Below are 25,049 nucleotides of genomic sequence, written 5' to 3' on the forward strand. Positions count from 1 at the left end.
ATTTGTTACTAAATTTCTTACTTATTAAAATTGCTACTTAAATTGTTACTAAAAAGTTGTTGTATAAAATAGAAATTGCAAAAAAACCCTAAAAAATATCAGTACAAAAAAGAAAAAATATAAATTCTAAAGAATGTTAAAATGGAAAACTTTGTAAAGAAAAGGGTAATGCCCCAGGGTGAGCAGTAGGATAGCATGTTTTCAACTCAATCGATAATCCTACTGTTCGAACCCTGTCGTGGAAAATCCCCACCCTTTTCTAACCCCAAAATCGTCAACTGTACACACCTTGAAATTTTTGTAAAAAATAAATCACTTCTTCACTTTCTTTTACTAAGGAAGGATCTCCAGTCTCTCTCCGATATACTAATGTAAGTTCATGGGCTATTTTTCAGTCGGTAGTCTATGCCTTAAATAAAGCTCTCCCAAACCAAACAAAATTTAACTTAAAATAAAATCGGCAACTAACTTAGTTAGGATTTACTATAGTGTGAGCCATAAGACATTTTGAATCATGTGAGAATTCGTGCTTGTTCGCCTTATAAATTTAGATATAAAAATAGGTCAGCGACATTTGGACGCTGGTCATTTGGGCGCCAATTCATTTCATGTGCTTTACTCTAGCACGCATTTTGGAATATACTAATGCATTTTTTGAAAAACCTACAGTTGGTAGTTTTGCGAATTCCGATTTTTCAGTTAAATTGTTTTTTATTACATAAAAATAAAAGGCTATTATGACAATTCCTGCTGTTCTAAATGTTCTTAATGCAGTATTACATTTAATAACAAATCCTTGTCTGATTACTTATGATAAAAGATAACAAAAATTATAAGCATGAAACTTATAAATTTATTTTTCAATAACTCTCTCTGCTATGACCTAACCTTACCTCAAATAAGAAAACCTAACCGAACCAAATTAGTAATCTTTCTGCGGATTTAAAAAAATTCCAGAGTACAATTCCAAAGCAGGGTTGAAATTAAAAACCCAGCCCAAAAACCCACGGTTTTATTAGGTTTTACCAGAAGTAATTAAAAACCTTCCTGAGGGAGCGAAATATACAAGACGCTTTAGAGGTAATGTTAAATCATGCGAGACACAATCGATCCACCAAAAACCATATTCAGACACTATTGCGCATGGTAGATCTTAGTCCTTTGATATGGCCGTTGGATAGGGAAAGAGGAAAAAGAGCTTCAAACTCGTGTAGCCTTTTAAGCGGTCTGAAGTATAGGCCTAGAGGATTGCAAATTTTGCTAATAAATAAACACAAATGCAGAAGAAAATAAATTTTTTTTGTGAAGCCAAGAAGATGAAAATTATGAATCCAAGAATAAAATATCCAGATCACCGTTTTAAATCTAGCTTTAGGGTTAGGCGTATATACCTCGTCAAAGTAAGGGGAGGTTTCTTATATTACTTCTGGTTTTACCTAACGTAAAAACCCAATAATAAAACCCATCACTAAGATCAATTTTTATGAATTTGAATGCTAGTATAATTTCATTTTAAAAATAGTTTAAGATATTTAGTGTTTAAACATCAAAAGTATTATTTAAAAATATTTATTATTTTTTATGAAGCATTTAATTTTTTTTTTTTTTTCATTTTTTAAGCATTGACTTTTGAATGATAATTTTTACATTGAGCGAAACTGCTAGCAAAATAAACCCTAAAACCAAATAAAACCCGGTGGGCTGGGCTGGGTTTTTTTCGAACTCTGCTCCAAACGGGGTAGTCCTAACTCTAAATTCTACGTTATTGGACTTCTGTGTAGTATAATTGTCTTGCTTCATCGTAATGTTTTCGTCAGAAGTGCAATATTAAGTATGATTTGTTCCAATAAGCAAATATCTCAGCACTAGAACAGTCATGGCGCCTAAATGCCCCGTAGTTTTAAAACATCTGAGCGTCAAAATGTACCGACGTCTAACGTTCCAGAGCAAAAATGTACTGGCACCAAAATATACCGGTAACTAAATGACCTGGTGCCTAAATGACCAGCACTCATCTGACAGAGCGCTTCAATGACCCGACACTGTGTAAATAGGTTATTTCGCAAACTACGTCAGCACCCTTCAGCTTGTTTTAGCGTTTCTGCCACGGCACTTCTATGCAGTCTGGGAAATAGCACACTTCCTTTGGTCCAAAAGCAGTTTATTAATTGCTTGGACTAGTTTTTACATTCAAGAAGTGCGAGTTACTGGTCCTCGGGACCAGTTTATTAATTGCGAATCTAAAAGAGAAGAAAGTCGGGGACCAGTCCGGAAACCAGTTTATTTCAGACACTGGTCCCAAGGACTAGTTAAAAATATATTCTTACTTCCCAGACTGCTTCTATGTCATAAGTTTATTACAGGAAAAACATCATTCAGGGTGAAAAATCGATATTTTCAAAACTAGGGTCAAAGGATTAAGCTGTCTGCTTTTTCAAATGTTACAGTTGGGTTAGTGAATATGGATTTAGCAACTAATAATAATAATTTTACGAGTAATAATATCAGAAGCCGATTAGGCTTTACACATGAAGTATGTAACAGGTGCCTGGGAGAGCTACACGATATTCTCTAAGCTCCTCGGAAAGAACCTCCCCTTACGCGGAGGAACAAAATTCGGATCCTTGCTATCCTTCCGCCTTTAGAACCAATTTACCAGGTACGTAAATTAGGGAACTACTATAAAGACTGAGTAGGGTGTCTAAAATATTCTTTAGATAAAACTATTCACAATACCAAAGATTATTTGGGAGTAAGGAACAAAGATCTTATCAATCTGGGTAGCTTTTGCTTGGACTATTTAAGACGCCGTAAATCTGTTTTTTTACAAGTAACGTTTTCTGTTCTCGCGGTTACGGCGAGCTCAGCCGCCGGCGGCTCGGGAATCAGAATACCGCTGTTACCTAGCCAAGGCTTAGTGTAGTTTTCTAGTCTACTATTATTCGCAGAGCTATTTTTCTGTTGAAATTTAAAAAATCTTATAATATTTAATTGAAGACTTATTAAATGGCTCGAAAATTTTCGAAACTTGAGCTTTAAAACGTTGAGTATAACGTAACGACTAACGAACGATTACGGTATTTTGCCTTCCGAGCTTTCCGGTTATGTCGACGGCGAGGTCGAGTCGAGGTCCCATGCAAGAAAATAGTAATAGCCGTCGCCGATTGGTCTGTCATTAAGGCGGTTATCTACGGTTAGGGGCTTATGATTGGTTAAAAGCTTTTTTTTTTCGTCTGCTTAGTTTTTACTTCGGGAATGTCATGAAATCCATGGCCAAAGCTATGGAAAAGTGGGACTTACGTACTTTATGTGTGAAGCATAACCCGCTTTTGATAATATTAATATTTATTTTGTAACTAGCAGAATGGAAAGCAGAATAGCGTATTGTAGGAGAAGACACATAACCATCACCCTCTAGAAATACGGCCGATTAAAACCAATTTTTACAGTAGTAGGACTTTAAGTGACGTCTCAAGAAACAGTTGCATGTGACTTTGCGAAATCACCTATTTGCACTCTACGGTTTTTTGGGGCGTAAAGAATGAAAAAAATAATTTACATTTCTTAAGTAATTAGAATGGTTCTATTTCAGAGATGCCTACAGGAAAACCCTTCTTAGGTAGATTTCGTCGGTTATAAGGCGAATTCACGCTTAGTTAACAATTACAAACCTATTATCGTTGGTATTGTTAACGACGCCACACCAGTGAAAATGTTATATATTCCTATAGCAAAACTAACGCTTTCCACTCCAAAATACGTAGCTAAAAGTACAGTTCTTAACGGGAAAAACCCACAAAACGAAATGCCAAACAAGAAGGTGCATGCGAAGAGCAGATACTCATTGCTACTAAAACCAATGACGATCAAAGTCAATCCGTAAATGATCATGCACAATGAATAAAGGTTTCTCGGAGAGAATACACGCTTATCCGACAAGTAACTCAACAAGAAAATCCCCGCAAAATCACCAGCGTTTGAAACTGACAGCATCACAGCTCCGTTGTCGTATCCTTGGACAGCAACGTGAGCCACGAATAATGTTTGGTTAGTCACAAACGAAATGAAAATAAATACGGATGATGCTCCCAAGAGCCAGAACGCTGGTTGGGAGATCATATTAACTACGATCTCTGGAAAGATAATTTCTAAACAATTATTCTGCTTAGTTTCATTGTTTTCAATGGTCGAGTTCTTTTTGTGCGATTTCGGATCTAGACGCTGTATTTCTGAGTTCATAAAATACTTTGCGGGAAATTGCGTAACGTTTCTCGGTCTGAGAAGAAGAGCGATAACCAGTATTTGGGCAAATAAGCAACCTATTAGTAAAAACGCGCCACGTAAACCATATTCTTCAATTAAAATCTTAATAACGGGCGGTAGTATAAACCCGGAAATCGCAGCTCCGGCCTGTGAAATGAAAAGTGCCGTGGTACGGTATTCTTTAAAATATTCAACGACAATTTGGAACATTGCTGGTGATGAAATTCCTAGCGCGAAACCTGCATGAAATTTTAATAGGTGTTAATGAAAAATTACATTTTTTTAATTCAACATTTTACGAAAAGCAGATAAAAACTATATATAGTACGAGGGTTAAACACTTTCTAGGTCGTACCTGAGTGAACCACATGATTTAGACACCGTCTATTGTTATGTCGATTGGCACCTTGCATACGGTTTTCGTGTATTTAAATTAAATCAGTTTTCTCGTAAGTTTACTTCAACTAATAAAGGAGTTTTCCTCAACCCTGTTTTTAGTTTCTACCTAAACTTGCTGAAGTTAACGGTAACAGTTTGTTTAGAGCGGCGTAACTTAGCTGCGATATAAACTACAGACATAGCGTGGACATCCCTAAAGCTAAATTTTAATTATATCAAAAATACTCCCATTTCCAGTAACTGGCAACTCAGTTTCATTGTTGGTTACAAATATATAAAACGATTAGGAGAATATCAAAGCTAGTTTAGGCCGTATGAACGGTGCTTTTATCTGCTTTTCATATACTTAACTGTATTGTAGTATTTTAAACTTACCATGTAATGCCCCCAACCATATTATAAGGGTGTAGAATTCAATGTCTCCTATGTATAAAGCAACAAAACTTGACATCGACGCCAAAGCGCAGAGAAAAGTAACCCACCGACAAGACAGAAAACATGCCAAGTGTCCAGAGGCAAGACCTGAAAAAGTTTTGAATTGTTTATTAAAGGAAAATAGTTGTACAGTGAAAATATTGCGTGGAGTTTCTCTTTTTTTGCCTCCATATGCTATTGTGTCACGCTACTAATTTTTAACGTATTTCTAAAGTTAAATAGTACCAGAATTATATTTTATTTCTTAACTATTTTTGCTATTCTAAGACCAAAAAATGTAGGGGTATCCCTATAGCCTGATAATTTGTATCATAAGCTTATGTTTGTATCTATCTTGCTAAGTTGCTTGAGAGTACAGAATTATGTGGAAAAATAAATGAAATATGCCATTTTTAGTATTGGCTTATTGTTTCACAAAGATTCATTCATGTTTAGGTCGGTATCGAAAGGGATAAAGCGTCGGTATCGAAAGGGATAAAGCACGTTAACTATTGTTATGTTGATTTGTGGTCATTTATAAGCTATAAATAGGAAGTCTTGATTTGAAACAAGGCCGAAAAAACCAAATGATAAGGGTGAGGTTTATCAATTTACTGAAGTTCATATATTGCAAATTTTCAATCAATACTTTTATTAACTTAAAACTTGATCTTTATTTAAATAAATCAACTGATTTTTACTTCTAATCGATTAATTCCCTCACAATTATTAAAAAAAAATACTCCGCTTTTTTAAGAATATTTCCATTATCCGAAACGTTTTTAGCATTAAATTAATTATAGTTCAAGGCAGTATTAACCAGCCCCACTGCTCATTTTTATGAGATGAACAATTCGCTGTGTGTATCGAATATATTAAAAATGATAGCGTAATATCACAGAAAGACCTATTTAATGTGAGAAAAACCGTTTTAAATAATGAGGTGGTCCACTAACTTTTTAATTTCAGGAATTAAACCACAATTATTCGGTTGAAATGGTTACCCGTACAAAAATTTATGGCTGCATTTTGCTTTTAAGTAGATTTTGTTCGATCTGCAATATATTGCAAATGTACTGGAATATTCTGGAATAATACTGAAATAAACCTGAAAAAGGTTCAACTTCAGACAAAATTTAGATGCATTCCAGAGAGCACTGCAGAAAATTTTAGAAATTTTGCAGAAAAAAATACCTGTCGCTGGAAAACTCAGTAGAGCAGATATACATACCTAATTAAGCTACTCTACAGTCATAAAATAGCTATCTTACAGCTAGAAAACAGAGGGGAAACAGTAATTCCCGTATGAAATCAGGTTGTTTGAAGGCTCATTACAGGTACCTTTCAGATTTTTTATTTGCATGTTACAGTCAGAAAGAGGTAAGTTTGTAGGATAATTGCAGGGGCGTTTTAGATTTTTTGTATGGTCATTGCAGGCGCGTTTCAGATTTTTTGTAGGATAATTGCAGGCGCGTTTCTGATACTTTGTAGGATAATTGCAGACGCGTTTCAGATACTTTGTAGGATAATTGCAGGCGCGTTTCAGATATTTTGTAGGATAATTGCAGATGTGTTTCAGATACTTCGCAGGATCATTGCAGGTGCGTTTAAGATACTTTGTAGGATAATTGCAGGCGCGTTTCAGATACTTTGCAGGATCATAGCAGGCGCGTTTCAGATACTTTGCAGGATCATTGCAGGCGCGTTTCAGATATTTTGTAGGATAATTGCAGATGTGTTTCAGATACTTCGCAGGATCATTGCAGGTGCGTTTGAGATACTTTGTAGGATAATTGCAGGCGCGTTTCAGATACTTTGTAGGATAATTGCAGGCGCGATTTAGATACTTTGTAGGATAATTGCAGATGTGTTTCAGATACTTTGTAGGATAATTGCAGGCGCGATTTAGATACTTTGTAGGATAATTGCAGATGTGTTTCAGGTACTTCGCAGGATCATTGCAGGTGCGTTTGAGATACTTTGTAGGATCATTGCAGGTGCGTTTCAGATACTTTGTAGGGTCATTGCAGTTGCGTTTCAGATACTTTGCAGGATCATTGCAGGCGCGTTTCAGATACTTTGCAGGGTCATTGCAGTTGCGTTTCAGATACTTTGCAGGATCATTGCAGGCGAGTTTCAGATGCTTTGCAGGGTCATTGCGGGTTTTCTTATCAATTATTGTGAATCAGTCGCCATATATACCCTAAATTTCCAAAAATTGTTAAAGAGGCTTACGCTTGAGTTCAAACGTCAACAATAGCTATGTTTAAAATGATTTTAGGAATATAGTTTCTTAAAAGGATTTAACTAGAATTAATGTAAATTAATGACGATTAAATTAATAAATATCAATTATATTTATTTAAATATTTAAAAATAGCCTCTAAATTGCGTCTCGACTTGGAGAGGTTTATTTTGGATTCCCAACTTTTACTCATCCCTTACAAAAATATTAAGCTGTAATTCATCTGCATACACGCTTTTTTATCGCTACCACGCTGTAATATGTATACATTAAGGCTAGATTTTCTGCAGCTCAAAAAATGGGAAAAATTCACAGCATTTCTAGAACTGCAAATTGACTGCCGTTTTTAAATTTTCTGTTTGTTAACTGTTAACTGTCTAGCCTGGCAAAAAATATGCCGCGCAATTCTGCAAACACTATGCAAAAGTAGAAATACCAGCTGCTAAATTAAAACTGTAATTTGTCCGTTTTTATAGACATGTTACAGGTCTGCAAAAGTGATGGAAATGTAGAAATCCAGCTGCTAATTTAGAACTGTAATTGACCATTTTAATAGACATGTTACAGGTCTGCAAACGTGATAGAAAAGTAGAAATCCAGCTGCTAATTTAAAACTGCAATTTGACCACATTTATAGACATGTTTCAGGTCTGCAAAAGTGATGGAAAAGTAGAAATGCAACTGCTAATTTAGAACTGTAATTTGACCATTTTTATAGACATGTTACAGGTCTGCAAAAGTGATAGAAAAGTAGAAATCCAGCTGCTAATTTAAAACTGCAATTTGACCATTTTTATAGATATGTTACAGGTCTGCAAAAGTGATAGAAAAGTAAAAATCCAGCTGCTAATTTAAAACTGCAATTTGACCATTTTTTTAGACATGTTACAGGTTTGCAAAAGTGATAGAAAAGTAGAAATCCAGCTGCTAATTTAAAACTGCAATTTGACCACATTTATAGACATGTTACAGGTCTGAAAGAGTGATGGAAAAGTAGAAATCCAGCTGCTAATTTAAAACTGCAATTTGACAACATTTAAAGACATGTTACAGGTCTGAAAGAGTGATGGAACAAAAGAAATCCAGCTGCTAATTTAAAACTGAAATTTGACCACATTTATAGACATGTTACAGGTCTGAAAGAGTGATGGAAAAGTAGAAATCCAGCTGCCAATTTAAAACTGTAATTTGACCACATTTAGAGCCTTATTGCAGGTATTCAAAAGTGGGACATTTTACTTGAATTGAATACCTGCAATATGTCTATAAAATTGGTCAAATTACAGTTTTAAATTGGCAGCTGAATTTCTACTTTTCCATCACTTTTTCAGACTTGTAACATGTCTATAAAAATGGTCAAATTACAGTTTTAAATTGGCAGCTGGAATTCTACTTTTGCATCACTTTTTCAGACTTGTAACATGTCTATAAAAATGATCAAATTACAGTTTTAAATTGGCAGCTGGATTTCTACTTTTCCATCACTTTTTCAGACTTGTAACATGTCTATAAAAATAATCAAATTACAGTTTTAAATTGGCAGGTGGATTTCTACTTTTCCTTCACTTTTTCAGACTTGTAACATGTCTATAAATGTAGTCCATTTACAGTTTTAAGCTAGCATCTGGTATTTCTACTTTTTCATAAGTTTTGCAGACCTGTAACATGTCTATAAATATGGTCAAATTACAGTTTTAAATTGGCAGCTGTATTTTTACTTTTCCATCACTTTTGCAGACCTGTTACATGTCTATAAATATGGTCAAATTACAGTTTTAAATTGGCAGCTGGAATTCTACTTTTGCATCACTTTTTCAGACTTGTAACATGTCTATAAATGTGGTCAAGTTGCAGAACTAGCAGCTGGTATTTGGACTTTTTCATCACTTTTGCAGACCCGTAACATGTCAATAAGTATAGTCAAATTGCAGTTTTAAATTGGCAGCTGGATTTCTACTTTTCCATCACTTTTGCAGATCTGTAACATGTCTATAACTGTGGTCAAATTACAGTTTTAAACTAGCTGCTGTTTTTTCTACTTTTGCATCGCGTTTGCAGAATCGCGCTGCATATTTCTGCCAGTACAGACAATTAACAGTTAATAAACAGCTGCAGAAAATGTAGCCTTAATGTATACATATTACATCGTGGTAGCGATAAAAAAGCGCGTATGCAGATGAATTACAGCTTAAAGTTTTTGTACGGGTAGCCGTTCACCTCTAAATGGCAAATATGTAAATTTGAAACCTGAGAATTACAGCTGTAAATCTATAGTGGCTATTTTATGCTTCCTCCTCCTCCAGTAACGTTTTTACGCTTGTAGCCTTTTGAGGTTCTTCTTGTAGCCTTTTGAGGTTCTACACAGCTTTAACATTGTTTCTGACGTACAATCTTACTTGGTGATATGTTCCGGAAAGGTATATCAGAACATTTACGTCATCAATCTTTTAGAATCTCTGTTTCATAGAGGCACCTAGGCTTTTGAAAGCCTAACTAGTCTTGTGCACAATATACCTCTAGTAGCAGTGCATACTATGGCTATGGTCAAGAGCGGCTACGCACCACCTCTGCTTCGAAATGTATTGATGACCAGAATTAACGCCCGTTACAGCGCTATATATTAGTATACACTGTAAAGTGTCGAATACATTATTTAAATATAAAACTATACTATGGCTACTATAATATACACAATGTTACATATTAAATAACTTAAAACCTCCATTCCAAGGTCAGGATCCCGTGATACAGTACACTGACCCTAACCATGTGGGAAAATAGTCTAATTGAAGGTTCTCGAGATAGATGGCGTAAAGTTCTTTAAAATAAAGGTTAACGCTTAGTGCACCTCAGACTACCTAATCCATGGACAGGCAACTGAATAGAGAGTTAATTTGCTTAGAGTAACGCCTGACACTAGCGCTATGGCGGCGGATGTTGGAAGTTGTTCACCAAACCCTAGTAAAATTCGCGCCATTTGGGTTTTTTGAGAAGTAGAGGTCTACAGTCACCGATATGTGGAAAAAAATCTTACTAAATTTTTAAAGTGAGATGAATTTCATTATTTATTTTAGCTTCTCTCTCATCAAAGATTCATAAACGATCTGTCAAGTTAATTTTTGTAAATATCACTCTGGTATTGTTTATAAAGTCTGTTTAACATTAAGCAATGGTTAAAATATATCGCGAACCATTACAGACGAACTTTTCTTTACGCGATATCTGGCGATAAATTGCGGTCGGTAGACGCGTGAAGGTGCGTGCTACGCACTGCCATTTGTTAACGCGGGTTTAATATGGCTTTGCCTGTCCATGGGTTAAGTGGTCTGAGAGCGCAGTAACGTTACCTTTGAAGATGATTTTACTGAGGTTACAACCAATGTTCAGTGTCAATTGAAAAGCAAACTTAACCACTATCTTTCGTTGCTCGCGCAAACATCTAATTACAGCCCATAATCAAATACAGGCACTAAAGCGTCATTGCCACTCAGAAACCATAATCCATTTCTCTACGGACGAATGAGAGAGTATAATCAAGATGGGCGAGGAAGGCTAAGCCTGCAGAATACGGCTGCGGCAGAGTTAAAGTTGTTTTTTCTTTATTTTTTTACATTTACTTGATTTTTAATTTTTAAATTTTCATTATCTTTCAAGATCTTGTGTTTATTTTTCTTCAGTTTTATTTGATTATCATTTTCACCTCGGTAAGAATGATTTTCGTGATTATAAAAAAAAATGTTAATTTAAAATCGAATAATCAAGAGACCTAATAAAAAATCTCGTAAAATCATTTCATAATTGTTTAAATGATTTTACAAGATATATTAATTTTATGATTATTTAATTTTCTTTTTGATTATAATTATTGATTGTAGGGAAAATATACACCCGAGTTCTTGAGTGGCTAAGCCCTCGTGATGATCTTATATAATAATTTAAATATATAAATTCATAGTAAATATTAGTAATCATTTCAATCTAGATTCTAGAACTTGTATAATCATTTTCTTATGCCATGATGAGATGAAATCCAAGTCCGAGTGGATGTAATCCTCAACCATTTTTATTAGTCTTTTCCGAGCTTTCATCCATGGTAGTTTAGTGTTAGTCACCACTAAGACCATTAAGTCACGGTCACCTGATTCACGCAGTATTTTCTTAGACCCCGCATTCACTATGAAATGGCTGACTGCTACTATAATTCAGTCAGTAACTCTCCTACATCGAGATGCAGTAGTTAGCTGGAGCTATTTGTCTCATAATATAGTCTCTCATTAATTATTTGTTTTTATAAGTTTTTATTAACCTGTCATTTCCTAAGTTTATTAGTAAAAAATTGAAGCGTTACTTAACCTTTTTGTTATCGTAATAAATATCATGATTGTAACCCGAGTAATTAAGTAAATAAATTAGTTCTTTATGGCCACACGAAAGTCAGCGCGTTACAGCTGTGTCTGATATGATTTGATAATAGGCTAATTACAAATGGATGGATATTTAAAAGACGTATCTTCAACCTTGGTATAAGGGTTTTATTTGAGATTATTATTTAAAAGTTCCTGTTTTTTGCAAGCGCAATCAGAGATGGTCGTATAGTCCATTTAATCAAGGATGAATACGGAGTATTTAGCCATAGATCCGACGATAGAAATGCAAATGAATGATATAATTTGGCCTCTTTTAATGGAGTCAAGGGTAACGTCATCATTTTTGGAATTTTCAATGGTTTCTGAAATAACTTTTAACTAATAATAATATTCAGTGGAAGTGGGGCCTAAAATTCAAATTAGTTATGGTAATCACAAAACTAAAATAATTCAATAAGTTTCAATAAAATCTCTTTTTCGACGTACTTAATAAATATAAGCACTTAAACCAACTTTAATCTCTAGTGTAATAATTACAAACCAAACTAATAAAGATGCACTTATAATTCGTTTGAGCACAAACTATGTATATAATTGAAGTAAAAACCTCTCGCACACAATTTAACCAAACGTTATTCTACTTCAAAGTATTTTAATATCACTTTCGCAGTACTTTTTGTATAGAATATGTTTCCACGGCCTATCTTCGGCAGATAAGGGTTGTAGTGAAGGAAAGGCAAGAATCACGACGGAAGAAATATTTTGGGACTTTTTTTAGTTGACGTATTTCCTTCTTACAGGCCAGAGAAAGTTATAGGAAAAAGTTTGGGGCTTTAGGATTTTTCACATCATTGTCAGGGTGTCAGGAAACCGCTTAAAGGGATTGTAAAGTGGAAAATCAAGTGATATTTTATCGATTCTTCTACATATTTTAAGACCAGTCTGCGTAGTAAAACATCCAGGAAATATCTCTGAATGATGTTAAAATTCAAATTAGGTTCAGATTTTATGGATAATTTGAAATAAGGACCTCTGACCAATCGTATAACGCCATGCCTTCTTGTTAACAAAATTCTCGTGGCACGCTCCACGCCAAATGAAATTTATTGCGAGATTTGATTGCGTGTGATCGTGGCGTGAGATGTAGAGCGTTCAACTGGAATTTTTTGGTAACAGGATGGCAGGGCGATATGCGATTGGTCAGAGGTACTTATTTCAAATTATCCTTTTAAAATCATTCGAAGCTATTTCCTGGATATTTCACTATGCAGACTGGTCTTATAATTAGTGGAAGAATCGATAAAAAATAAATTGATTTTCCTCTTCACCCTCCATTTAACGAATTCCAGCTTTCTACCTCACTAGGAAAAAAAGCATTGGAAGGAGAACGACTTGATTTTATATTTATAGATAATATTTTTAAAATAATACAGTTCTTGGTATAAACTAGTTTACATGGGCGAGAAGAAAGCGAGATAGGGCTAGTAAAAATCTTTTATTTCTCTGGGTTTAAAATGCCTATTTTATTCTAGAAATGGTTATAATATTACATTTGTGAGGAACCAGGGTTGTTTGATTAAAATCAGTTGGATTTAAATCACGGATTTAAATCAAGCGATTTTTTAAAAAATCATTTATTATTTATTTAAAAAAAAAATCTTTTCTAAGTTTCCAAGAAATAGTTTAAGAAACTTAACTAGAAAAGACCTATAATTAAAAACAATCATGGCTTTGGCATTTTTTAGTTTCGTTTTTCCAAGAACTCCAGTTTGACTTGCCACTCGTGGTCAATTTTAACTGGAGTAAGATTCGAAATAGTGGTCAAGCTAGCATTTGAATAGTAACAATAAGAATAACTTTGTAGAAAATATCCAATAGCTGCTTAAATGTCCTGATTATTTTGCTTTTTGTTAGTTTTGACTCAAAAGTTTTCATGTTGGTAATTTATTAACTAGTAGTTCAATAAAAATCAAAAAATTAGATTTTTTGAAAAAATAAAAAAAAAAAATCAACAACCCTGTGAGCAACTGATTTTAAATGTGAGGTCGTAACATTTATCCCATACAGTATACCGTTCGTTTAAAAACAAAACACCAGACTCTTGAAAAATGCACGGTGTTTGAAACCGACCAATTTAATAATACTTAATGCGTGCATAAAAATATAAACTACGGATATATTATAAATATTTTTAAATACCAGCGAAAAGAGATACTCCTTGACTGACGCTGAATGGCCACGAAGCGTCCGCAGGTGTGAAACTGTATGTCTGTAGCAGGGTATTGTAAATGACTCCGGAAGAACGTAAAAATCCATAATATGAAAAGTTATAAACAAAGAAACTAAAGCAAATAATCCAGCTCCAGCCACTGTCATAACCAGGGTTGTTCCAAAGCATTTCAAGCTCTCGCAAAATATTCATTTTCAAACTGTTATAGCGCGCTAAGAAGAATGTACACTGTGGCTAGTAATTAACTTAGAGGAAGCTATGATAGCGATGGAACCTCCCACACAACCTAATTAATTAAATATTGTAGCCGCAGAACTTCGATCTGCGTCTCGAATTGAGATAGGGGGATTTAGGGGCCACAAAAAATCCCGTTGAACTTTATCGAATGCTTTATCAAAGAAACGAGTACGACAAGTAAGATAGGTTATTTGACAGAGTTGAAACAGCAAATAAATAGCACTAAAACGCTATAAATTTAAAACTTCATAGATATTAGCAACGTTTTATTATATAACACGAAGCTTATAAGAACAAAATTTTGAAAGGTCCTTTGGTATTTGTTGGTTCAGATCGCATTCACAAAAGTGAAGTTTGGGAGGAACTGCTTAAGGAAATATCCCGTAATTCTTGAAAATGATTCCTGAAACCAACAGAAGGCCGTTAAGCTATTGTTAGTCTTTCATTCTATGAAAAGTTTATTTTTCAGCAGCATTGAAACCAATTCCTATAAACTACGGTTTTTTAGCCAGATCGTATATGGGCTATTAGTTTGACCTGGTGTGTAGAAGAAGATGTAGATGTTTCGTTTGTTATTTTTAAATAGTACTTCGCGGAACCACTTCTAGGTGGCGCTGGCTCCATAATTCTTTTATAAACGACTTTTAAATTTATAATATTTGATTTATTCTCCACCACCACCGGGAATCGAACCCGCCGCCCGCTTCGTCTACAATTGCTTGTTGATAAAGGGTTGCAGAGATTGCAGAGAGAGAGAGAGAGAGAGAGGTATAGGATATAGAAGTGCTACGAGCGGTCCGGTAGATCTTTTGGTTTCTTCTTAGCTACAAGGTCGATACCTTGTAGCTAAGAAGAAACCGATGGGACTAATAGTTTTACTAGAGTAGAAGTGGTAGTAATTAAATTAGTAACGGGCGTTGGCAACATTTGGCTCACGTTGCCAAACAGCTATAGAAAAATTATTCCCACTTACCGGTAAACTAGGGTATTTCACTAGAAGTATATTTATTGTAGTAGGGATAGCGAGAGTACGTAAACGATGTGGCTTAATTATGGGCTAGACCATCTTGTTTAATTCTGCAATAAGGCGTTAGAGGTTTAGTTGACGTATGAAAAACGGGTAGTGGATTCAAAACTTATGGAATATGTAGATATTAGAAGCAAACAAGTTGGAAAAACCAAAATATTACCTCTCCGAGTCAAGAGGAGGACTACTACTACAAACTTATTAACCTAGATATAGAATTATTTCTCTTTTTTGAATAAAAATTTACGAATTATTAAAGCAGTATTCCAAGCATAGCGAATATACAGTAAAGCAGACGAGATTTACATCAAAAAAGATATGTCTTGGACACATTTAAATAAGTATGGAAAAAACAGGAAATGAAGTGTATACATTTTGGAGAGATATAACCTTTATGTGTTTGAAAAGGCCCAATTGTCTACGCCTCAACTGTTAACCCTATATTCTTATAGCTACATTCACAACTGGTTAGCAGTATAGACACTACTGTCTCATTTGACTTCAACGATTTTCTTAATTTGCCAACATGAGTGTTAACGTTAAATATCACCAAAGCTGACTTGTGGTTAGACGCACTGAAAGTCAATGCGCACCATAACAAGAATAAAACTTCGAAGCTATAACCCGATAACGATTAACCCTTTCACCCTTGCCACCATGATGCTTTCTTCTATTATAAAATATAAACCTGATTATTTAAGGGTGTATTTAACTTTCGGCTCACTCTGAACCGTTGATGTCTCTTCTTTTCAGACACGAAAATTAAAACCCAAAGTTTTCTTCACTTCAGGTCAGAATTGTTTACTTTTTGGTTCACTAAGCCTATTACGGATAATATTTGATTTACCCGACAGAGTCCAGGCCTTAGCTTTCTTCTCGAAGTCGTTAAAGCAAGGATTATTCTATATACAGATGTAGTATAGCTTAAGTAAAATATAAAAAGCCATTTCAAATAACAATATTACAAAATGTCCTTGGAATATCAAAATGAAACAGAGCTTTAAAGCTACAAAAGTACTAAATGCATCGTAATTACAAAAAATATTTTAACATATTCCCTTTATATTATAGAAAAAGTGAATATTGTTCTGTAGGATTTCTTTACACATCAAAACAAAGCGAACTGCTAACGCAGCGCACTAGAGTAACAACGGACGGACACACAAAGACTAAAACATAGACTGCTTTTTAACTCTTTCCGTATTAATTTTGAATTGAGAAACAAGTTTATTTTAAATATTAAAATAAATATAATTAATATTTAATATATTCTTCGTTATTTGTTCGCCTTATTGAGCGTTACATCGTTTTAAAAAAGAACAATTAAACATTCTTGAGAGAAATGACTAATATTGACGTTTGAAATGAAGCATACTCCTGTTGCTTCGCCTTACTCAAAAAGGATTCGAATCGCAGCTGTAGATAAGAACATCGCAAGTGCGTGAACCATGGAGGAAGACCCCGCCATTGGAAGGCTAGACGTTTCTCGTAACCCTAGCCGATCGCCGCGTACGTCTTAACCTTAATGGAGATTGAGTAGACTGGTGTCCATGTGGGATGGACAAAAGACCAGAAGATGCGCATGGTGGTGTTTAGAAGCCAGTATGTACAGACTGGTGTCCATGTGGGATGGACAAAAGACCAGAAGATGCGCATGGTGGTGTTTAGAAGCCTGTATGTACAGACTGGTGTCCATGTGGGATGGACAATGACCAGAAAATGGTGGTGTTTAGAAGCCAGTGTGTACAGACTGGTGTCCATGTGGGATGGATAAAGACCAGAGGCTTGTGGTGTTAGACAGGTAATGAAGTGGAATACAATTTCCGGGAACTGTACATGCGGTCCGGAAATTGAAAACACCTTTGCTCCGATTTGCAAACTGCGAACGCGGTCTCGTGGGTGTAACAACAGACAGACACACAGACACACAAACAGACACACCCCCACACGTCGAAATTAGAACCTTTCCGTGACATACGTCACTGGGAGAGGTAAAAATAGCTTTTTGGCTTTTTATCTCTCCGAGTGACGTATGTCACGGAGAGGTTCTAATTTCGACGTATCTGTCTGTGTGTGTCTGTGTGGGTGTGTCTGTCTGTGTGTCTGTCTGTTTGTTGTTACACCCTCGTGACTGCGTTCGCAGTTTGCAAATCTTAAAAAACGTGTTCTCAATTCCGGACCGCATTTCCCGGAAATTTCGAAAATTGTATTCCACTCCATTGCCTGTCTAACACCACCAGCCTGGGTCTTTGTTCATCCCACATGGACACCAGCCTGTACACACTGGCTTCTAATCACCACCATCATCTGATCATTGCCCATCCCACATGGACCCCAGTTTGTACAACTGGCTTCTACACCACCATCTTCTGGTTATTGTTTTTGTCCATCCCACATGGACACCTGGCTTCTAGTCCATCATCATCCTTAAGGTTAAGACATACGCGGCGATCGGCCAGGGTTACGAGAAACGTCCGGCCTCCCAATGGCGGGGCTTCCACCAAAGGTTCACGCAATTGCGCTGTTTTTATCTACAGCTGCGATTCGAATCCTTTATATACTACCTATTTGAGTAAGGCAAAGCAACAGGAGTATGCTTCATTTCAAACGTCGATATTAGTCAAGTCTCTCAAGAATGTTTAATTGTTCTTTTTTAAAACGATGTAACGCTCAATAAGGCGAACAACTAACGAAGAAAATATTAAATATTAATTATATTTATTTTTATATTTAAGATAATCTTGTTTCTCAATTCAAAATTAGTACGGAAATAGTTGAAAAGCAGTCTATGTTTTTGTCTGTGTGTGTCCGTCCCTTGTTACACTAGTTCGCTGCGTTAGCAGTTCCCTTTATTTTGATGTGTAAAGAAATCCTACAGAACCTTAATATTCACTTTTTCCATAATATAAAGTGAATATGTGGAAATATTTTTCGTAATTACGATGCATTTAGTATTTTTTTAGCTTTAAAGCTCTGTTTCATTTTGATATTCCAAGATTTTTTTTGAAATGGCTGTTTATATATTACTTAAGCTATACTACATCTGTATATAGAATAATCCTTGATTTAGTAATTTCATGAAGAAAGGTAAGGCGTGGACTCTGTCTGGTAAATCAAGCAGTGTCCGCAATAGGCTTAGTGAACCAAAGAGTATATAATTGAGACCAGAGGTGATGTAAACTTTGGGTTTTGATTTTCGTGCTGTAATGAAGGGACTTTAACGGTTCAGAGTGAGCCGAAAGTTAAATACACGTTAAAATAATCAGGTTTAGATTTTATAATAGAAGAAAGCATCATGGTGGCAATCAGATCAATGAAAGGACTAATCGTTATCGGGTTATAGCTTCGGAGTTTTCATTCTTGTTATGGTGCGCATTGACTTTCATTGCGTCTAACCTCAAGTGAGCTTTGGTGATATTTAAGTTAACGCTCATGTTGGCAAACTAAGAATATCATTGAGGTGAAACGAGACCATGGTGTTTATACTTTAAACCAGTTGTTAAAGGGTATGAGAAGCTTCGTTTGAAAAACCTCTGATTTATATAGCAAAAGATAGAATTAATTACTGTGAATTCAAATATATCAAGCTTTTAATTCTCCGATTTCTAGTTATTTGGCAATATGCATTTGAAAATGCTTCATATGAAATTATTTAAAATCCACTTTTTAAAAGTTTTTAAGAAAGGCTACATCGTTTTCTTGTTTTTGACGTCACGCACGCGAGATGGTGCCACTCTCTCCGCGGACAGAGCTCGAGACGCGTATAGCTCGGCTAAGCTCGCGCGTAAGCCGCGTATAGCTTTCCCGCGCTTTTTTTCTCAACGTCATAGTGATGTCATAAACCAACCGAACAAGCTGACAAGACAAAATTATTTATATATCGAAACTGAGATTTCGTGATTTTCCAATGGATTTTAAAAATAGAAACTTTGGTTCAATTATATTAAAAACATTATATTTTGAAAGTAGAGACTTGAAAGTGTAATATAATACCACTTTCGTGCTAAAATATGATATGAAATTGTAAATTCTCATACCCTTTAATGTAGCTGTGAGAATATAGGATTTATACTGCAAACCAGTTGTGAATGTAGCTATGAGAATACAGGATTTAACAGTTGAGGCGTATACAATTGGGCCTTTTGAAACACATAAAGATTATATCTCTCCAAAATTTATACACTTCATTTCATTTTTTTTTCATTGACTGATTTCCATGTGTTCAAGACATATCTTTATTGAATGTAAAATGTCGTCTGCTTTACTGTATATTCGTTATGCTTGGAATTCTGCTTTAATATTAAGTAAAGTTTTACTTCGAAAAAAGAGAAATAATTCTATATCTAGGTTTATAAGTTTGTAGTAAAGTCGTCTTCTTGACTCGGAGAGGTAAAATTTTGGTTTTTCCAACTTGTTTTCAACAAATCTCAACCTGATAACGAAGTATTTGATAGAAAGTGTTACAGTTAATTTAAAAAAAAAAAACGTTTTAAGGTGGTAAAATACTAAACAAGCAATGTCTGCTGAAAAACAAATGAATCTCTGTTGAATTTGAGTACGAATTAAAAACGAAAATATAATACAGAAAATTAAAATTAAAATTTTTAACTATAGTAAAAGCAAGAAATGCCACGAAAAATAGTTTTGAAAAGATAGAAATGAATAGGTAAAATGCGCGGACTGGTACCATAACAATAAATCAAAATGGACAGTTTGTAAATCCCCAAAAATATGAAAAGTTTTTTTTTCTGTGTTAATTGCCGTTCGGGGAGAATTTTAAGAGATTCTCACTTTGAAAAGTAAAGTTCACTCCTAAAATCGGACGGTAATGGAGAGGAGTCAAAATAGGTAGGCTCCCTAACGGAGCACATGTAAAAATTCTGAGAGAGCGGTAGCTCTCTTAGATAAGACTTCATACTGCTCTTAATGTATAAGGAGGGTTTTTTGGTTGGATGTAACTTTTTTTGTATTGCATTAACTGTATTGAAAAAATTCCACAGAACTACAATTCTGGCCCACAATATGTGGTAAAAATTTCAAAAAGATCCATTAATTAGTTAATTTTATAAAAAATAAAGTTGCTAAGGGTGGTTTTCATTTCCATAAAATTCATCACACCTTTTGTTGAAAAACAGGAATTTTTCCCAAAGAAATAACATGGGAAATTTTCTGAAAAAAACGATCCGGTGGCCCCGATATTAGAAAAACTACACGTTTGTTAGACTTGAAAACGGTTTTAAATGGAAGGTACAACACCTAACATTCCGCTAAGCAATTTTCATTGACTATAATTAAGTCTAAGTATGTTTAAATTTAAATTTTCAAAACCATTCCAATCTGCGATATTTAAGCAGTGTAAAGAGTCAGTCTATGATGTTAGCACTTTTAAAGCTATTTGGTTCAAATTTCATGGTGATTGAAAAACAAGGGGACCTAGCTTTGTGTGAGCTAACAAGTTAAGTTGGAAAAGGTCCCCCACACTAATAAATTATGTAACCAACTGCCTTTGGTACTTGTGGGTACTTGTAGGTACTTGTGGGTGCTTGTAGGTACTTGTGGGTGCTTGTAGGTACTTGTGGGTGCTTTTAGGTACTTGTAGGTACTTGTGGGTGCTTGTAGGTACTTGTGGGTGCTTGTAGGTACTTGTGGGTGCTTGTAGGTACTTGTGGGTGCTTGAAGGTACTAGTGGGTACTTGTGGGTGCTTGAAGGTACTAGTGGGTACTTGTGGGTGCTTGAAGGTACTAGTGGGTACTTGTGGGTGCTTGAAGGTACTTGTGGGTTCTTGTAGGTACTTGTGGGTACTTGTGGGTGCTTGTAGGTACTTGTGGGTGCGTGTGGGTAATTGTGGGTGCTTGTAGGTACTTGTGGGTGCTTTTAGGTACTTGTAGGTACTTGTAGGTGCTTGTGGGTGCTTGTGGGTGCTTGTAGGTACTTGTGGGTACTTGTGGGTGCTTGTGGGTACTTGTGGGTGCTTGTGGGTACTTGTGGGTGCTTGTGGGTACTTGTGGGTGCTTGTAGGTACTAGTGGGTGCTTGTAGGTACTTGTGGGTGCTTGTAGGTACTTGTAGGTACTTGTGGGTGCTTGTAGGTACTTGTAGGTACTTGTGGGTGCTTGTAGGTACTTGTGGGTGCTTGTGGGTACTTGTGGGTGCTTGTAGGTACTTGTGGGTGCTTGTGGGTGCTTGAAGGTACTTGTGGGTTCTTGTGGGTGCTTATAGGTACTTGTGGGTACTTGTGGGTGCTTGTGGGTGCTTGTATGTGCATGTGGGTACTTGTGGGTACTTGTGGGTGCATGTGGGTACTTGTGGGTGCTTGTGGGTACTTGTGGGTGCTTTTAGGTACTTGTAGGTACTTGTGGGTGCTTGTAGGTACTTGTAGGTACTTGTGGGTGCTTGAAGGTACTTGTGGGTGCTTGTAGGTACTAGTGGGTGCTTGTAGGTACTAGTGGGTGCTTGTAGGTACTAGTAGGTACTTGTGGGTACTTGTAGGTACTTGTGGGTGCTTGTAGATACTTAGGGTACTTGTGGGTGCTATTAGGTGCTTGTGTGTACATGTGGGTGCTTGTAGGTACTACAATATCTACTATTTCAAAAAATAGGAAAATATAGGAAAATTATCGAAATTATAGGAACTAATAGGAAGACATCCGAAAATAGAAAAAATTATAAAATTTAGGATATGTGGTCACCCAGCACAGGTCTATGGAATATGTTTGTGCACAGGTGTATAGATTGTTTTTGTACACAGGTCTACGTAATAATTTTTTAGCCTAAGTCTTCGGAATCTATTTGTATTATTGCATCCACTGTGCTTTGCACGTGAAAACGACGGGAAGGCAATTTGAGTTGGACTGGGCGTTGAAGCAATCAAGATTAATACTTCTATAATAGATGGTTAGGGCCTTGTTAGTTCAAACGCGGTAACTAATATACGAGCAACACCACAAGACTTAAATGGAGCGCCTGCTTTTCAGTATAAGTTTTAAAATACTAGTTTCTAAACGGTTTTAACTCATATTAAGACTGAAGTGACAGATATTAATAAAAAGTGTCTTTGTACACAAAGACGCAAAAAAGTAAGAGATAAGTGTAGAAAATTAATTGTTTGAAGTAACAGATATTCAAATTTTCATTTTTGAAGACGTGATTATAAAACATAAATTATTTTAAAAAATTTCTTATCTTAGTTTTTTTCACAAAAATTTCAGAGAAACTACCTTGATACTACTGTTTATTTTCTTGAAACATTTGCTCCGAGAAAGTTCCAATACTCGGATATCTGAAAAATAGAGCTAAAAGAATTTATTTTTTTATTTTAAAATTGAAAATATTGCGAACCGAAAATTACATTCGCCCTTTGACTGTGATGTAGTTATTAGAGTCAAAAGGATATGTAGCTTGATCGTGATCTTTTGAGAAAGATACAACACGTCAATTTTTGAAAACTCGAAAACTTTAAAATTAACGAACACGTTTTGTTAAGTTTTCATGCTTATTTTATTTTGTCTGCTATGAACGATTTTCTGTCCATTTTATTCTCCTTATAGGCCCGAATACTCAAACTATCTCTAAATTTAAAAAAAAAAAATAAAATACATACGTTTTCTATTTTTAAAATGATGCACATGTTTAAGGATAAAATATATTACTTAAAGAATTTTTGGTGAAAAAAACTAAGATAAGAAATTTTTTAAAATAATTTATGTTTTATAATCACGTCTTCAAAAATGAAAATTTGAATATCTGTTACTTCAAACAATTAATTTTCTACACTTATCTCTTACTTTTTTGCGTCTTTGTGTACAAAGACACTTTTTATTAATATAGTTAGACTCTATAAAAGAGTATTAGTTAAGTTTAAGTTTAGTTCGGCTCAAAATGGAGCCTATATGATATGAGTTTTCGCCATAAAAGCAATAATGGTTACTTAATGGTCGGGTCGGTTACTTGAGATTCGACGATCTTTCGTTTGCCTTTTCAGTGTTTTAAGAGGATGGCTACTTTGCATCATTTTGGTGTTGTTGGAAAACATCTTTCATATTGTTATGGAACGTTACATGAAATTTAGGCAAATTTCGAACAATTAGTTATCAACCGAATAATTCTAGGCTAGCCCAAAAGGTATCTGGATTTGATAATTTAAGATTGTAGCAAACTTAACCTGTCTTGTTGTTAAAAGATGAGTTTAATTAACAAAATTTGGTTTCAACGAGTCAAGCTCGATAAAATTGTATTTGAGTCGACCGTACATTTAATAAGCTCTTTAAACACACACAAGAACGGAAAAGGTCCGTTAATACCGCCGTATTACTTTACAAAAGTTATTAAAGCTCGCCTAATGCGAGTTTTGTTCCGGTTCTTGGACTTTAATTGAGCTAGTTACTTGATATTCGCGTAAGCTAATAATCCCCTTTAAGTATCCATCATTAGATCTTTGGTGAAACGTTCCCTGCCCCATTCTTTTACGTCAGCGCCTAATAAAGATCGGGACCCAAAAATAACAGAGATATTTTTATTTCCTTAGTGGCGCAGCAAAGTCACAAGCGGCTAATGAGAAGAATACATGGTGTAGCCTGACTCTCTTGGGGTAATTTTAAGTTTCTTCACTGAGTATTCCTCCGCTATCTTCGACCTGTGTTTATTACGCGGATCAAGCGGTACTTTTTTACTCCTTACGCTACTGATGGTTTTACGTTTGAAAATTAAAACAGGGCTAAGAGGAACACGTTTTTAGCATGTTTTTTACAAAGAGCATGCTCTTGTATAGACATTTTCGGGGAGAAAAGTACCTAATGTAGACCTCGCCGTCAATCGAGTAGTTTTTATATTCAAGTCTCGAGTGTCATATTGAGAGTGCACTAAAGGTATGGCTTTCATTGCGTTAGTGTCTCATATAATACAATGTTATTGTGAGACAGATTATGAGCTGCAGGGGACAGACTAGATTTCTTTAGATCCTATTCAGATATAGGAACTTAATAGTAGATCATAAGTTTATGATATTAGTTGAGAAAGATTACTGTACGCAATTGGAATTCAACCTAAAATAATAGCTTTAAACTCGCCTGATAATTGGAAAGGCTTTTAAATGTGTAACTGGAGCGTGAAATAAAAGCCAGCACTAGTTTTAATACGTAGCTCACGAATCAGAGATCAGCACATTTTTGTTGTTGATCCAACTGCTACTGAACCACGCCTGGAAACTCCGACTAGTGGTTTTATTTAATTTTCAATCAGAGAAAATCTTTACAGGTATGCGAGTACCCTAGAAACGCTTATTTTATGCATATTCCGAAAATAAAAATGTGTTTTACGAGGCGCTTTGTAACGGCAGTGTTCTTTATGGGATTTCCGTATCGCAATGTTCATTCGAATCAAATCTTTCAAATAAGAGCTTAGAGTATTCAGAAAATGAATATTTACCGAAACTTGTCATTGGCCGTGAACGTGAGCGTCAATTTCTTATTTATCTTTGGAAAGTGGAAATTTTTAATATTTACCTGTTTCGTAGCATCAATTATTTCGTACTATAAACGATGGTGAAAATAAATTGCGATACCAAGGCAGTGATTTCGAAATATTGAAAGCATTAGCCACAAAGGTGAAATTCAAGTAACGAAGTCATTTTATTTACGAATAAAATGGGGTTTTATTTCTAATCTCTTCTTATCTACAGTTACACGATTTTAAGGCCGAAATTTGGGAGATGGGGCAATTGCGACGATCATGGGAAATGCAATGGACTTGTAGGAATGGTCGCCCGAAATGTACGCATTACTTAATAATTCTCCAGTCAATAGCCATTTGTATCTTGAAATGGTAAATAATCATAAGCACAGATTCATTAACAGCAGTTGTTAGCTTCAA

General features: G+C 35.3%; 2 protein-coding genes across 2 annotated transcripts in view; both read right to left on the bottom strand.

Annotated features, from left to right (window-relative positions):
- LOC149602758 (uncharacterized) overlaps nt 1–25,049 on the bottom strand; it is a 285,004-nt gene that overhangs the window by 108,735 nt on the left and 151,220 nt on the right. The gene's annotated exons all lie outside the window — the stretch shown is intronic.
- LOC149602770 (monocarboxylate transporter 2-like) lies at nt 18–14,113 on the bottom strand. The gene is made up of 6 exons (XM_089860246.1): nt 13,888–14,113; nt 5,038–5,184; nt 4,619–4,669; nt 3,742–4,502; nt 1,928–2,042; nt 18–88 (listed from the first exon to the last, which is right to left on the bottom strand). Exons 1-6 carry the CDS (start codon nt 14,108–14,110, stop codon nt 18–20), a joined length of 1,368 nt encoding a protein of 455 aa, XP_089716372.1. The 5' UTR covers nt 14,111–14,113.

Source organism: Phalangium opilio, unplaced genomic scaffold (assembly GCF_054372755.1).
Source record: "Phalangium opilio isolate 3A_F unplaced genomic scaffold, DU_Popi_V2 ptg000352l_1, whole genome shotgun sequence".
NCBI classification, from domain to species: domain Eukaryota; kingdom Metazoa; phylum Arthropoda; class Arachnida; order Opiliones; family Phalangiidae; genus Phalangium; species Phalangium opilio.

What these genes read in the sequence shown, in the direction of transcription:
- LOC149602770 (XM_089860246.1), bottom strand. Translation starts at nt 14,110, where the DNA reads ATGAATATTTTGCGAGAGCTTGAAATGCTTTGGAACAACCCTGGTTAT. An exon ending in ATGGTTGGGGGCATTACATG is followed by an intron (nt 4,670 to 5,037) that starts GTAAGTTTAAAA and finishes ACCGTATGCAAG; the next exon opens with GTGCCAATCGACATAACAAT. An exon ending in AAATCATGTGGTTCACTCAG is followed by an intron (nt 4,503 to 4,618) that starts GTACGACCTAGA and finishes AATTTCATGCAG; the next exon opens with GTTTCGCGCTAGGAATTTCA.